Source organism: Pipistrellus hanaki (assembly GCF_964339955.1).
Source record: "Pipistrellus hanaki genome assembly, chromosome: 8".
Classification (NCBI taxonomy): Eukaryota; Metazoa; Chordata; class Mammalia; order Chiroptera; family Vespertilionidae; genus Pipistrellus; species Pipistrellus hanaki.
Genome location: NC_140510.1, coordinates 6769451 through 6785098, shown reverse-complemented (window position 1 = coordinate 6785098; position 15648 = coordinate 6769451). Strand labels below are relative to the sequence as shown.

Here is a 15648-nt window from a genome sequence, read left to right as displayed (position 1 = left end):
GTGCCAGTGAGCCCTTTTTTTTATTTATTAAATCTATATTTTTTGAAAGTATTACATATGTGCCCTTTTCCTCTTCTAGTCTCTGTGCCCTGCCCCAGTCCTTCACCACTCTATTGTCTGAGTCCATGGGTAATGCATATATGCATACAAGTTCTTTGGTTGATCTCTCCTATCCTTCCCTCACCTTTCCTCTGAGATTTCACAATCTGTTCCATGCTTCTGCGTCTCTGGATCAATTTTGTACACTAGTATATTTTGTTTATTAGATTCCACATATGAGTGAGATCATGTGATACTTCCTTCTTTTTGACTGGCATAGTTCAATTAGCATAATGCTCTCCAGGTCCTTCTATGCTATCTCAAAGGGTAAGAGATGCTTCTTTTTTTACTGCCACATAGTGTTCCATGGTGTAAATGTACCACAGCTTTCTTATCCACTCACCTACCAGTACTGATGGGAACTTGGGCTGTTTCCAGATCTTAGCTATTGTAAATTGTGCCTCTATGGTCATAGGGGTGCATACATTCCTTCTGATTGGTGCTTCTGATTTCTTATGCCTAGAGGGGAATAACTGGGTCAAATGGGAGTTTCATATTTAATCTTTTAAGGAGATTCCATAATTGCTGTTTTCCATAATTGCTACACCAGACTGGATTCCCACTAGGAGTACACTAGGGTTCTCTTTTCTGCACATTCTTGCCAGCACTTGTTATTTGTTGATTTATTGATGGTAGGCACTCTGACAACTGTGAGATTATACCTCATTGTCATTTTTCTGAATTCTATGTCTGATAAATGCTTATCTCAATTTTATTTAGCTCTTCTTCTGGAAATTTCTCTTGTTCTTTCATTTGGGTCTTGTGTTTTTATATCCCCATTTTGGCTGCCTATTTAGGTTTGTGTCTGTGTATTAGCTAAATCTGAATTGGAGTTATCAGCAATTTAGAGCTGTGGCTCCCTCTGAGTGGCTTTGGAAAAGACTGACATATGCACCAGGGTCTGCTTTTCCTTGACCCAGGACTGGGATTAGATCAGGGAAAGACTAAAAGCCTCCAGACACCCACCTCTGCCTGCAGTCCCATTGACACTCAGACTTGATTAGCCTCAGGGTATGTATCACAGGGTGGGGCAAGTAGTTTTCAAACAGGGTGTGGTAACTGCTTCTCCCCCAGAAAACACAGCTTGGATAGCAAAGTCTCCAAGAGCAGAATTTCCTCCTAGGCATGAGGGAATGACTTAGCACAGAAAACTAAAGCAGCTGCCCTCTGCTCCAACCCCAGAGTCCCCAATCCTGGCTTCTGCTCACTCAGGTCCAATCTACTCTGCTCTCCCTCTACCTGCTGCACATGGAATTTTTAAAAAAATATATTTTATTGATTTTTTACAGAGAGGAAGAGAGAGGGATAGAGAGTTAGAAACATTGATGGGAGAGAATCATTGATCAGCTGCCTCTTGCACACCCCCTACTGGGGATGTGCCCACAACCAAGGTACATGCCCTTGACCAGAATCGAACCAGGGACCTTTCAGTCTGCAGGCCAACCCTCTATCCATTGAGCCAAACCGGTTTTGGCTGCACATGGAATTTTTTGTGTTGGCCCTTTAAGATGGTGTTGTCTCTCAGCAGGCAGCAACACTGCCACTTTTCATAGTCAGATGTTATGTGGGTGCCTTTCTCAGTTCTGGCTCTCTGGTCCGGGGATCCCCATCTGGCGTTTAGACCCAAGAGTTCTCAACTGCAACCTCCCACAACTGAGATATCCCTCCGGAACTTCAGCTGCTCTCCGTGGGAGCTCAGTCAGTCTTTTCACACCTCTGCACTTCCTACCAGTCTCTATGTGGTCTCCACTTTTCATCCTTGGTTATCAGGATTCTCTCCATCTAGTATTCAGTTTATTTTTCAGGGTGGCTTTTCTGTATTTTAGTTGTATTTTCCAGTTTGGTCCTGGGAGAGTGTCAATGTAGCTTACACTTACTCTACCAACATTTTTGAAATCTCTGGTAGCATTTCTGACTAGCATTAATAACCATTCCTAGTTGGACACTTTCAAATTTCTTTTGTAACATCACTGAAATCAGAATTGGGCAGATATGTGTATCATAGGTTCTTATGATCTTATAGGGGTGTCGAACTCAATCAGAGAAGGGGCCAAAATCTAAAATCCAGCCTAAATCACGGGCTGAATGGTTTACTGAACAGTCATAAACTGACAATGTCATAAACTGACAGCGGAGTGCAGTGATGACAGCGCGGTGCGGGCCACATTGCAAGGCCTGGCGGGCTGGATTTGGCCCGCGGGTCTTGTGTTTGACACATGTGAGAAAGAGCTCAGTCCATTACACACCTGAACAGTTGTTTCTAAACTCAGGGAAAGTATATTTCAATGTTTAATTATAAGTCTAGTGAAAACATCTTCCAATAATAAATGTAAAATAAAAACAAATTTTATATAAAGAATCACTTGCAAAAAAAATTTCAGAAGGATTTACTACAAAGAGAAGGAAATTAAATTTTGTAAATAGTTCTAGTCAAGATGTCAGAGTAGTTAAATACTGGGCCTCCTTCTCCTAGGACACATTAAAATTACAACTTAAGTACAGAACAATCAACCAGAAAATTTATCTGAAAACTAGATTAACAGAAGTCCTACAGGTAAGCATATAAAGAAGAAGCCAAGTCAAGACTAATAGAATGGGTGAAGAGTCAAAACAAACTGATCTCACACATACATGTTATGGTTGAGAACATGGAAAGGTATTTCAGCTACAGATGATACCCTTGAGGAATCAAGGATCTCATTCCCATATTGCATACCCAAACTGGAACCCAAGTGCCAGAATGAGGAGCCCCAAAACATCTGGCTATGAAAATCAATGATAATTCCATATATCTCTGTGATTGAAAAGTTGCTAGAAACACAGTGCCCTCTTAAAGGGCCTGCACATAGACTCACTAGCTCACAGGCACTCATGCTGAGTTCCAGTGAAGAAGGCACAGCAACTGCAAAGGCACTAGAGACAAATGGAGAGAAACTAAGTAATGTGGTGAGCCCTCCTCTCACACATCCTCCAGATGGGTGACAAATCTAAATATACTTTACCTGGTGAATACTACTAGCCCCATCCCGATGACTCCCCAAACCAACTCGTGCACCATCGGTAGCCAGCAAGTAGCAGCTGTTCCTGAGGTGTCCTGTGCCTTTGGATGAGCAGCACCAGTTCTGGTGGAACTCCACCTAAGTTCACAGCATGGCCTCTACCCTGAATCTCCAGCCTCAGCATAGGCAGCTACCAACCACTGATTGCTTTGTAGCTCCTATCAGATGGCCCTGGGTCAGTCACAGACAGTGGCTAAAATTGGCAAGCACCAAAGCCCTTCCAGTATACCTGGAAGAGGACCCAGAACCAGTACGCCTGATGGCACACTACAGACCATAATAGAGCATCACCCTATTAGTTCTGCAAGCTGCACACCCAAAGGATGGTCTCAGTAGTGGCTACCCTCTCACCTGCTGGGTTGAATCTTGCTGTGTAGGGTCACCCTCTACACAGTAGCTTGTATGATGTGTTCACGGCCAAAACCTTTTAGTCAGTCTGACTGAAGGCCAATAGTATCTACTGACATGCAAACAGCGATAAAGGCTGACCTACAAAAGGACACCTATTATATAAGCCAACTCTGTCAAGACTGGGAGATGTAGCAGATCTATCTAGTACACAGAAATAAAACACAGAGGTCAGCCAAAATGAGGAGACAAGGAAAAATGTTCCAAATAAAAGAATAAGAGAAAACCTGGGGTTAAGGAACTGAATTTAAATGGAGGTAAGTAGTCTACCAGATGCATAGTTCAAAGCAGTGGTTATAAGAATGCTCAATGAACTAAGGAGAAGAATAGATTAATTCAATGAGAATCTTAAAAAGGGGATAAAAACCTAAGAAGGTCATAGAAACCTATTAAAAGAAGAGGTTAAAATAAAGAATACAACTACTGAAATTGAAATAAACCAGGAAGAAAGCAACAGCAGACTAGAAGAAGAGGATTGAATCAACAATTTAGAAGTTAATGAGGAAAAAAAAAAAACTCAGCAAAAAAACAAAAAAGAGAAAGAATTATTAAAAAGTGAGGGTATTTTAAGCAACCTTTGGGACAATATCAAGTATAACAATATTTGCATCATAAGGTTATGTAAAGGAGAAGAGAGAGAGGAAGATATTGAAACCTTATTTTGAAGAGAATGATGGAAAATGGATTTTCAAAAAAACTCAGGAGCTGGATTTTCAAAAAACTCAGGAGCTGGAGAAACCAAGATGGAGGCATAGGGTAGACACCCAAATTCAGCTTACCACAACAAATTTGAATTTAGAACTGGAAAACAGGGGAGGCATTGCCCTGAAGCACTGAACGGCTAGCTGAGAGGAGGCTCTGCCATCTGGGAAGGCACGCTGACCCTCAGAAACTGTGAAGGTGCAGAGAACTGTGCATGCAAAAAGGAGCTGGCTCACTCCTGGTGTGTGGAGAGGGCGGGCTGGGCCTAGTTTACTGCTGGCTGGCTCCAGGCATGCAGAGAGGGTGGGCTGGGCTGAGTTCGCTGCTGGATTACTCCCGGTGTGCGAAGAGGGCAGACAGCTAATGCACGGTGGCTTTCTTGTTTCGGGAGGAAAACAGAATTACCCTATTGCTCTGATAGACAGCCCCAGTCAGGGAGATGCCAGACTGTCAGGTAGCAGGCAGAGATCACTTGGAGGTATGTGAAGCCAGTGGCCATTACTGTGAGACTTGGGGAGGGGCTGACAGGAAAACAAAGCTTGTCTGCACCAACCTGAGATTCCACCTCATCCAAGCGGAGCACAGAAGTTCTCCTAGAGGCTGGCTTTTTCTAAGGAGGGACTGACCGGAATCCAAAGCTTGTCTGAGCCTTTACCAAAGAGGTGCGTGCGCCTGCAACTAATCTTGCGAGACTCACCGTGAACAGGACTTTCCTAAGGCAAGACTGGCAGGGAACCAAAGCTTCTCTGCGCCACCCTGAGACTCTGCCCTATCCAAGGGAAGTACAGAAGCCCTCCTAGCTGAGACACTGCTAATCCTCACAGCCAATTGGCTTGAAGATCAATGCTTCCCAGTGATACCAACAATCAGCAAGGCTTAACAACAAGACTGCACACACAGCCCACAAAGGGCTACACCAAAACTGTCCACCACAGGTAACTGGGAAGGCTGTGCTACTGGGCTCTACCAAAACACCTAGCACACAAAACTATTCCATCAAATCAGGGAAACTACTAAAATGCAGAGAAGAGGCAGGACACAAAGGAAGGAGATGGAGGAAAAGAAAAGAATGGACATTGAGTTCAAAACTATAGTTATATGGTTTTTCAAGAATTTCCTAAAAAAGGCCAATAAAATAAATGAGAGCTATGAGGATATGAAAAGGGATCAACTAGAAATAAAAAGGGTTCAACTAGAAATGAAGAAAACATTGTCTGAAATAAAAAATATTACACAGAGTCCTAAAAACAGACTGGAAGATCTCAAGAATCAAGATAAAGATTTAGAACACAAAGAGCCAGAGGACACTCCTCTGCAGAAGCAAGAAGATAAGAGAATCCGTAAAGTTGAAGATAGTGTAAGAAACTTCTGGGACAATTTCAAGTGAACCAACGTCAGAATTATGGGGGTCCCAGAAAAAGAGAGAGAGCAAGATACCGAAAGAATACTGGAAGAAATAGTGACAGAAAACTTCCCCCACCTGGTGAAAGAAATAGACTTACAAGTTCAGAAAGCTCACAGAACTCCAAACAAAAGGAATCCAAAGAGGACTACACCAAGACATATAATAATTAAAATTCCAAGAGCAAAAGACAAAGAGAGAATATTAAAAGTAGCAAGAGCAAAGCAGGTAGTTACCTATAAAGGAACACCCATATGATTGTCAGCTGATTTCTCAACAGAAACTATGCAGGCCAGGCGGGAATGGCAAGAAATATTCAAGGTGATGAATAGCAAGAACCTACAGCCAAAAATACTTTACCTAGCAAAGCTATCACTCAGAATTGAAGGCCAGATAAAGAGTTTCACAAATAAAAAAGCTAAAGGAGTTAATCACCACCAAACCAGAATTATATGAATTGCTGAAGGGAGTTACTTAGGAAGAGGAAGAAGATAAAGATAAAAATTATGAACAACAAACACGTAACTATCAAGTGAAACTAAAAAAACAGGGGAATTAAAAAAAAATCTGATAAACAATATTAACTGGTGAATATAATAGAATCAGAGGTATGAAAGGGGAGTGGTCTGACAATTCTTGGGGAAAAGAGGAAATGGGGATGTGGGAAGAGACTGAACAAAAACTGTGCACCTGTGGATGAGAACAATGGGGGATGGGGAAAAGGCAGAAGGTGGGGTGGGAACCTGGTGGAGGGGAGCAATTGGGGCGCAGGGGGGAGAGAAACATATTTGTAATAATATGAACAATAAAGATTAAAAAAAAAAGAAAATGTCTCTAACCTGCAAAGAAAACACAAACAAAATTAAGAAACACACAGAGTCACAAAGATGAACCCAAGAACATTCACACCGAGATATATAATTAAAATGCCAAAAGTGAAAGACAAAGAGGGAATCTTAAAGGCAGCAAGAGAAAATCAATTAATTACCTACAAGGGAGCACCCACAAGACTTGTCAGCTGATTTCTCTGCAGAAAGTTTGCAGACCAGAACAGATTGGCACACAATATTTAATGTGATAAAAACAAGGACCTATAACCAAGAATACTCTACCCAGAAAAGCTATAATTTAAAATTGAAGGAGAGATGAAGAACTTCTAAGAAAAACAAAGTTAAAGGAGTTCATCACTAGCAAATGAGTATTAAAGCAAAAAAAGAGCAACTTATTTAAGGAAAAAAAAAGGAAAATTATAAAATATGAATAAAATAGCAATAACTACATACCTATAAATAACTATTTTAAATGCAAATGGGATAAATATTTCAATAAAATATACTGTGGCAGGATTAATAGGAAAAGAAGACCCGCACATATGTTGTATAGAATAGGCCCACTTCATATAAAAAGACATGCACAGAGATTGACAGAAAAGTGATGGAAAATTATATTTCATAAAAATGAAAAAGGCACAAAAGCTCAAGAAACAGTACTTATATCAGACTTATATCAGGCATAATAGACTTTATAAAAAGCTATAATAAGACACAAGAAAGACCAAGCAATTCCACTTCTGGGTATTTACAATTGGAAGCAACCTAAGTGTCCACTGACAGATGAATAAAGAACAGATAGTATATATGCAGTGGAATATGAATCAATTATAAAAAATAATGAAATCTTGCCATCTGCAACAATATGGAAGGATCTAGAGAGTATTATACTAAGTACTGGTAAAATAAGTCAGACAGAAAGGGACAAATACCATATTATTTATTTTTATGTAGAATCTATAGAATAAAATAAAATAAATAACTGTACAAAATAGAAACAAACTTATACATGCGGAGCACATTTTGATGGTTGTAATATGGGAGGGAGATTAAGGAATAGTCTTGGATGACGTCACAAATGAATTTTACTAAAAAGTCAAAGAAGCATTAATACCTATCTTTATTTTTATTTATTTATTTATTTTTTAATATATTTTATTGATTTTACACAGAGAGGAATTGAGAGGGACAGTTAGAAAAGTCGATGAGAGAGAAACATCGACCAGCTGCCTCTTGCACACCCCCTACTGGGGATGTGCCAGCAACCAAGGTACATGACCTTGACCGGAATCGAACCCCGGACCCTTTAGTCTGCAGGCCGACGCTCTATCCACTGAGCCAAACAGGTCTCGGCTTAATACTTATCTTTAAATGATGCCAAGGAATTCAAGAGGAGGGAAGTCTTCAAAACTAATTTTATAAAACTAGCATTACCCTGACTCCAAAACCAAGGACAGTATAAAAATAACTATAGGCCAATATTTCAGATGAACATACATGCAAAAATTATAAATAAATATTGGTAAACCAAATTCAGTAACACATAAAAAAAAGATAATACAGCATGACCAAGTGGGATTTATTCCTGGGATGCAAGATTGGTTCAATATCTGCAAATTAATTAAAGTGATGCGCCACATAAACAAAATAAAATATACAAGTTGTCTGATGATATAATTGATGCTGTAAAAGCACTTGTCAATATCAGCACCCATTTATAATAAACACTCTCAGCAAAATGGAACTAGAGGAAACACCTCACCATAGTAAATGCCATATGTGCAAACTTACAGCTAAAATCATATGCAATGGACAAAAACTAAAAGCATTTCTCTTAGGATCAGGAATAAGACAAGAATGTACACTTTTACACTCATATTCAACATAGTATTATCAGTGCTAGCCACATCAATAAAATAAGAATACTAATAAAAGATATCTGTATTAGAAAGGAAGAAATAAAACTGTCATTATTTGCAGATATCATGATACTATTGTGTGTATATATATATATATATATATATATATATATATATATTACCCTAAAGATTCTGTTGGACATCCCTCTCAGAATCTGGGACCACTGGTTGCTATCCACTCGCCTGCCAGCCTGATAGCCCCCTAACTTTTCCCCCTTGCTGGCATTATCTTGCTTTAACTGCTTCCCCTGTCAGCCTGATTACCCCTAACTGCCTCTTGCTTGGCCCCTGCCAACATTGTTTTTTCTGGAAGGACATCTGGAATATCTCTGGTCTAATTAGCATATTACCTTTTTATTAGTTTAGATATCCAAGCAATGAATACAAACTCAATGACTATCAACAAATAACTGGATAAAGATAATATGCAATATAAATATAATTGAATATTACTAGGATATAAAAAATAATGAAATCTTATTATTTATAGCAACACGGCTGGACCTAGAGAATATTATGCTAAATGAAATAAGTAAAAGAAAAATACTCTATGATTTTAGTTATATGTGAAACTATAAAACAAAATAAATGCACAAACAAGGCAGAAACAGACTCAGAGACACCGAGATCAAATGGAAGGCTTCCAGGTTGGAGGAGGCTGTCAGATTGGGGCTTGGTGAAAAGGCTAGAAATTAAGAATTACAAACTAGCAGTTACAAAATAGTCGTAGCTTAGAAAATCTAGTAAAAAGTATTGCAATAATTATCTATGGTGCCAGGTAGGTACTATTTACTGAGGATCACTTCATAAGTTATATAAATGTTTAACTGCTATGCTGTATACCAGAAACTAATGTAATATTGAATTTCACCTGAATTTGCAAACAATAGAAACATTAAGAGAAAACCTGGTAAGTAGAGTGTTCAGAAATATAGGAAGGAATGAAAAACAAGTAGATTACTGATTGCATTGGTAAAACAAAAATAGCAACGTGTACCTAAAATACTAATAAAAAGAAATAATGGAATAAGAAATAAACATGAAATGTAACTTTGAGTTTAGTCACTTGATTGGCTCATTCAACTGCCATTGGAAACTAAAATGTGCACTTTTAAGACCTAACTGAAACTAGATTTCTGGATGCACATTATTCTCCAAAAATCAAAGTATTTAATTTATGAATCTGAGCGGTACAGTGAGACCAGAGTCACTGTCCTGCTTTCTCAACTGTTTCTACTGCCCCAGGAAGTCATGGCACATGACGTGTCCTCTGCCACCAGTTTCATAGGCCTCTTTCTTCTCCTCTCAGAAACTGACATGTAGTGTCAGGTCACAGTGGACTCTGGTCTTCAGGCTGGCATTAATGATGTCCTCATTGGTGACAGCTCCCTGTTAATCAACTCAAACATGTGGGAGTCACTTTGAAAGACTCACAAGAGTCCACACCAGAAGAGCTGCCATAATTCTGGAAACAAATTATTTCCTGTGTTAAATTCATTCCTCCTTAAAATGTCCCTGGTTATTGTTTCTGCAATGTACTGTGATTGAGAGTGAAAAAAAACAAGATAGAATCACAGGAAAAGCTGAAGAAGTAGAAAATAAAAAGGCAGAAGCAAATTCAACCTTAATAAGTAACCCCAAAATATAAAGGGACTTACTTTTGCCAACTTATGAAACTGATGGTCAGACTGGATAAATTGCAAAATTGAATTCTATGCTTTTCATAAGATTATACATGAGACTTAGAAAAAGAAATATTAACAGAAAATATATGGAAAAAATAGGCCAGGTAAATACTAACTAAAGTGAAACTTGAATGGCTCTATTAATAACAAAGTAGATTTTATCACAAGAGAAATTAAAGTTTAAAAATAATGCCAGTAATTTAAAAAACTCATTAAAATCACTGGAAAGTTTTAAACTTCCCTGAATTTAATAAATACCTTCATAAAATATAAAAATGACAATTCATAGAACTTCCAGTAGAATAAAAGAAAATCCACAATTATAGTAAGATATTTCAATCCCTTTTCAATGGATAAATTAGTAAAGAGATTAAGGATTTGAGCAAAGCAAAAACTGGTGTTTTCAAATTCTCAATGTCTTTAGGTGAAAATTAAATAAATTTAAGTAAAAAATTAAGCAAGCCTTTTAAATTAATAGATTAATTCTAGATTAGGTTAACATTCACTTAGTGTTTTTTTTTTGTTAAATTATCCTATTCAAGATTCTGTAATACTAGTACAGAGGCAAATGCCAATTCCCAACCCTCCACACACATATCAGAGCTTCTCCCGTTCCAGAAATCTTGGTTCTAGATTTGAATCACATACTATCCTGGTGAAAATCATTGGCTCACTCACGTGGACAAAGCCCAGTGGACCAGAGTACAGACCTGTGACTTTGCCCAAGGTGAGCGACCTCACAGCCCTGAACTCCACTTCCGGGGAGAAGTTATGGTTGAGTCGGAGCTGCTCATCCACCTGCAGGGAAAGAAACAAGGTGTATCAACAACGTCTGCCTCCAAAGGGCACACAGCTCTAACTTTGCATTACGCTGCGTCATAATGACCCACTTTCTTTCTCCCCACCCTCTCCAATAAACTATTGGTTCTTTGAGATTATGGATATCTTATCAATATATGTCTTCTAAAGGGTCTACTAAAAAGAAGGCTAAATGATTCCCAGCACAGGCTTGCTGAGTGGTTAAATAAGCCCATAGATTCAGATTGCCCTGAAGATGCTCTCTTCCTATGCTACCTCAGAGCTCTCACCTGCCTCCTCTATTCTCTGAGACTGCCGCTCCCAGCAGGGGCAGGGGTCCTCCTCCATAATACAGGTGGGGAGGAGGCTAAGGTGAGTGGGGATATCCTGCTGAGTGGAAAGCAGCAGCAGAATTTGGAGAAATAAAGCTTCAGCTGAGATTCCCCTGCCTTCTGCCCTCAACTCCTCCACAGGTTCCCTGGACATTGACAGGCCATGCTCAAATGTCCTACATGGGAAAGACAATTATTCAAGTACATGAGTCATTCCCATCCTTCTCTTCTGCTTTGTAAGGACTTACCAGATGGCTAAGGAAAGAGAGAGGGAGGCAAATGGCAATTAAAAGGGTTTTAGAAAAATGAGGTTTAGAGAGGAAGGTTGAATGACTCAAAAGACATGAGGCTAGTGATGGAGTATTGGACATGGGCTGAGGCAGGACATGGTCTGAGGGCACCTGAAAACTATACCAATTCAGATGCTGTAACCAATATGAAAAATGTAGGAAAGCAGTAAAAAGGGGAGTACCAAAAACATTCATTCTGAGGAATTCTATATGTACGAGATGGCCCAGGGCATCATTTAAATATTGAGTGGGAAGTGCATTTTTGTGTTAGACTTTTTTCATTGTTACTTTCTAGCTCAACACTTTTTATTCTTAATTACAATTGGAGGCTCCGGTCTGTCACCTGGCTGAGCAGCTTGACTGAACTCAGAATCTGGAGGTCACTAACTGAGATGAGAAAGGGAGGAAAATGCCAAGGTGAGAGGCCTCAGGCTTGGTTCCTTAACTCCGCTCTTTCATATGATATTTATGAGAACTGACTGCACTGAGTTCTACCTGCACCCCCCTTTTCTAAAGGTAACTATGCTGAGGCTCAGAGAGGTGAGTCCAAGACTCATAGCTAGACCAAGACACATAGTATCAGTAAAGAGCATGGATTCACACCCAGGTCTGTGTAACTCTTTTGACCTACAGATCTTCATCTTTCCAAAGAGGCAATTAGATACTTGGTTTCAAGAATGCCTGGCACCTCCTCCTCTACAGCTTGTTGTTTTTCTGGCATTTTGGGCACTGGCTTAATCTGTTTACTGTCATAAGTGCATTTTAGATTAAAGTTCAACTTCCCTACCCAGCCATTTCTGCAAGCACTTGTCTTAAAACACACTAATCCTATTACAATCCTCAAAACATCACTAGCAATTCTTGCTTCTGGCTGCAGACCCAGCCCTCAAGGTCTCCTTCCTATCATCAGAAACAGAAGAGAGGAGTAGGAATAACTCCAGGCCTGGGGAATGGGGGATCTGCTATCAGGTACTGGATGCATCTGTCTTGCTTGCTTCTCTCTCTAACAGGTTCTGAGTGCTGCCAGAGACCCTGAGACCACAGGACAAGTGGAGGTTAAGGATGGGGGACAGTGGTGGTGGTAGAGGGAAATGGAGGAGTAGAATAGTCTCCCCTTTTCTGATTTTACTAAGCAGTTTGTTCTAAATGGGCAGGAAGAAGAAGGGATAGAGACTGAAGGGGAGAGTGTCAGGGAGGCCAGCATATTATGTTACTGGTTAAAAAAGTGGATTTGAAGTTAAGAAAGAAAAATGTCTCTGCCTCTAGTTCTCTCTGCTCCCTTCAATGCTTTGGAAATTGTATGTCATTAACCACTATGTGCTTATCATTGCCTATTAATTGATTGGTGGGAATTTTTTAGAGGGAGAAGAAAAGGAAATACCTTTTGTAATTCTCTCACTTCCCAGTTTGTGTCTTTCATTTCTGGAAGTTAGGAATTCTAAAGAAGGAGGAGGAGAGAAACCAAGATGGTGGCATAGGTAAACACCTATACTGCTGCCTTGCACAACAATTTCAAAACTACAATTAAAAGACAGAATGAACAGGAAATCTTGCTGAGTGGGAATTCTATAACTGCAAGGAAAGAGGAAAGCACACTGAGAATTAAAGGAACTGCAAAGGACTGAGGTACGAAGACACAGGCACAAACAGGAAGGACAGCTGAATGCCTGGCTGGCATTCTCTGGTGGGAGAGGGAAGGAAGCCCCCAACTGCACTGAACCCCAGTTCTGACTGCACTGAACTCTAGTTCCTGGCAAAACACCGTGGACCCAGGCTCATACGGAGGGGAGTCTAGACTGTCAGGTAGAGAGAAAGGCACACGGAGACTCAGAGACTCGAGAAAGCCATGGCGGGCAGGGTCTGGAGGTGCACACATGTGTGCACACAGAGAAGCCAGACTGCTGAGATTGCCACTAGCTCTCCCTAGTGGAAGGGAATCAGAAGCTCTTGACTGCACTGAACCCCAGGTCTAACTGCACTGAACCAAAGTTCCAGGCAAGCCTGGGGAAATCTGGACTGTCAGGTGGAAACTCAGAGGAGCCACAGAAGGCAGAGGTCTGGAGACACACGTGCGCATGGGCAGGGCTGACGGGAAACCAAGACTGTTTGCTCAGCCCTATGACTCCACCCCCTCCCAGCTGAGCACAGGGGCTTTTGCAATTTTTGCAAGTCTGGTCCTATAAGACTATCTCCAGCACAGGTCTCCCAGTGTAGAAACAGCTGATACATATAGGCAATTGACCTAGAGATCAATTCCTCTCAGTGATACCAACAACAATCAAGACTTAACTACAACAAGGCTGTACACATAGACCACAAAGGAGTGCACCAAGAGTGTCCACCTCAGGTGATTGGGGAGGTTGACCGACTGGGCCATATAGGAAACTTAGCACACACAAGCTACCCTACCAACTCAGGGAAGCAGCAAAATGCAGAGACAAAGTATCATATCACAAACGAAAGAAATTGAGGAAAATAAACAGCTGGATATAGAATTCAAAACCATGGTTATAAGGTTTCTCAAGAGTTTCCTAGAAAAGGCCGATAAAGTTAGCCAGATGGTCAAGGATATCAAAAAGGACCAACTGGAAATTAAATATTCAATGACTGAAATAAAAAAAAATATTATACAGAGTCCCACAGCAGACTAGAGAAACTCAAGAATCAAGTCAAAGATTTGAAATACAAAGAAACAAAAAACACTCAACTGGAAAAGCAAAAAGAAAAAAAAAAAAGAATCCAAAAAGTTATAGTGTAAGAAGTCTCTGGGACAACTTCAAAGGTACCAACATCAGAGTTATGGGGGTGCCAGAAGAAGAGAGATGGCAAGATATTGAAAACCTGTTTGAAGAAATAATGACTGATAACTTCCCCCACCTGGTGAAAGAAATGGACTTACAAGTCCAGGAAGTGCACAGAACCCCAAACAAAAGAAATCCAAAAAGGATCAAGACACATCATAATTAAAATGCCATGAGCAAAATACAAAGAGAGAATATTAAAAGAAGCAAGAGAAAACAGTTAATTACCTACAAGGGAGCTCCCATACAATTGTCACCTGATTTCTCAACAGACACTATGCAGGCCAGATGGGAGTGGCAAGAAATATTCAAAGGAATGAATAACAAGAACCTAAAACCAAGATTACTCTACCCAGCAAAGTTATTCAGAATGGAAGGTCAAATTAAGAGTTTTACAGATAAGAAAAAGCTAAAGGAGTTCATCACCACCAAACCCATATTATATGAAATGCTGAAAGATACTCTTTGAGAAGAGGAAGAATAAAAAGTAAAGATAAAAATTATGAAAAACAAACACATATCAATCAATAAGTGAACCCCCAAATCAAATGAATTAAAAATCCTAGGAACAAAATAAACTGGCAAATATAATAGAATCAGGGGCATAGAAAGGGAGTGGACTGATAATTCTCAGGAGGGAAGAGGAATGGGGAGTGCAGAAAGAGACTGGACAAAAATTGTACACCTATGGATGAGAACAGTGGGGAGGAGGTAAGGATAGAGAGTGGGGTGGGAACTGGGTGGAGGGGAACTATGGGGGAAAACTGAGAAACTATTATAATAATCTGAACAATAAATATTTATTAAATTAAAAAAAGGAGGAGGAAAAAGGCATCTTATATACAAATGTGCACCAGAATGCATCCCAGATGTCCCCTCAGGACCTCAGTCAAAACACATTCAAACAAGAACTCATCATTCTATCTCTTTCCTCCTTCATTCTGGCCTAAAACCAAAGTTTCTCCTATGATTTTCCTTCTTATTTCAAGAGTAAATGCTAAAGTAAGAATATTAATTTGAAGTTACCCAGGGGTTATTATTTCTATTACATATTTGACAGTTAATCCTGAACTTCCACCCAATCAGTAAAACCAGCATCCTCTCATAGCCCATATCCACACACCCCTGACCTTAAAAGGACAGGGAGCTTTCAAGAACTCTGGAAATAAAAGGAGATCAGCGTGTGAAGCACGGAGATTCAGAGGTTCAGAGGGATGGTGATAGATGAGAAGATTGCAAGGGTGCTGGCTCATGGAGATCCTCTCAGGTCACTTCAAGATGGCTTTGGACAGAAGAGTACCACAATCTGACTATTCTCTTAAC

General features: G+C 39.9%; 1 protein-coding gene across 1 annotated transcript in view; it reads right to left on the bottom strand.

Annotated features, from left to right (window-relative positions):
• CNTNAP5 (contactin associated protein family member 5) overlaps nucleotides 1-15648 on the bottom strand; it is a 777193-nt gene that overhangs the window by 43391 nt on the left and 718154 nt on the right. The window contains exon 21 of the mRNA XM_084892213.1: nucleotides 10815-10902. Within this exon, the coding sequence (XP_084748339.1) occupies nucleotides 10815-10902 (88 nt within the window). The remainder of the gene's footprint in view (nucleotides 1-10814; nucleotides 10903-15648) is intronic.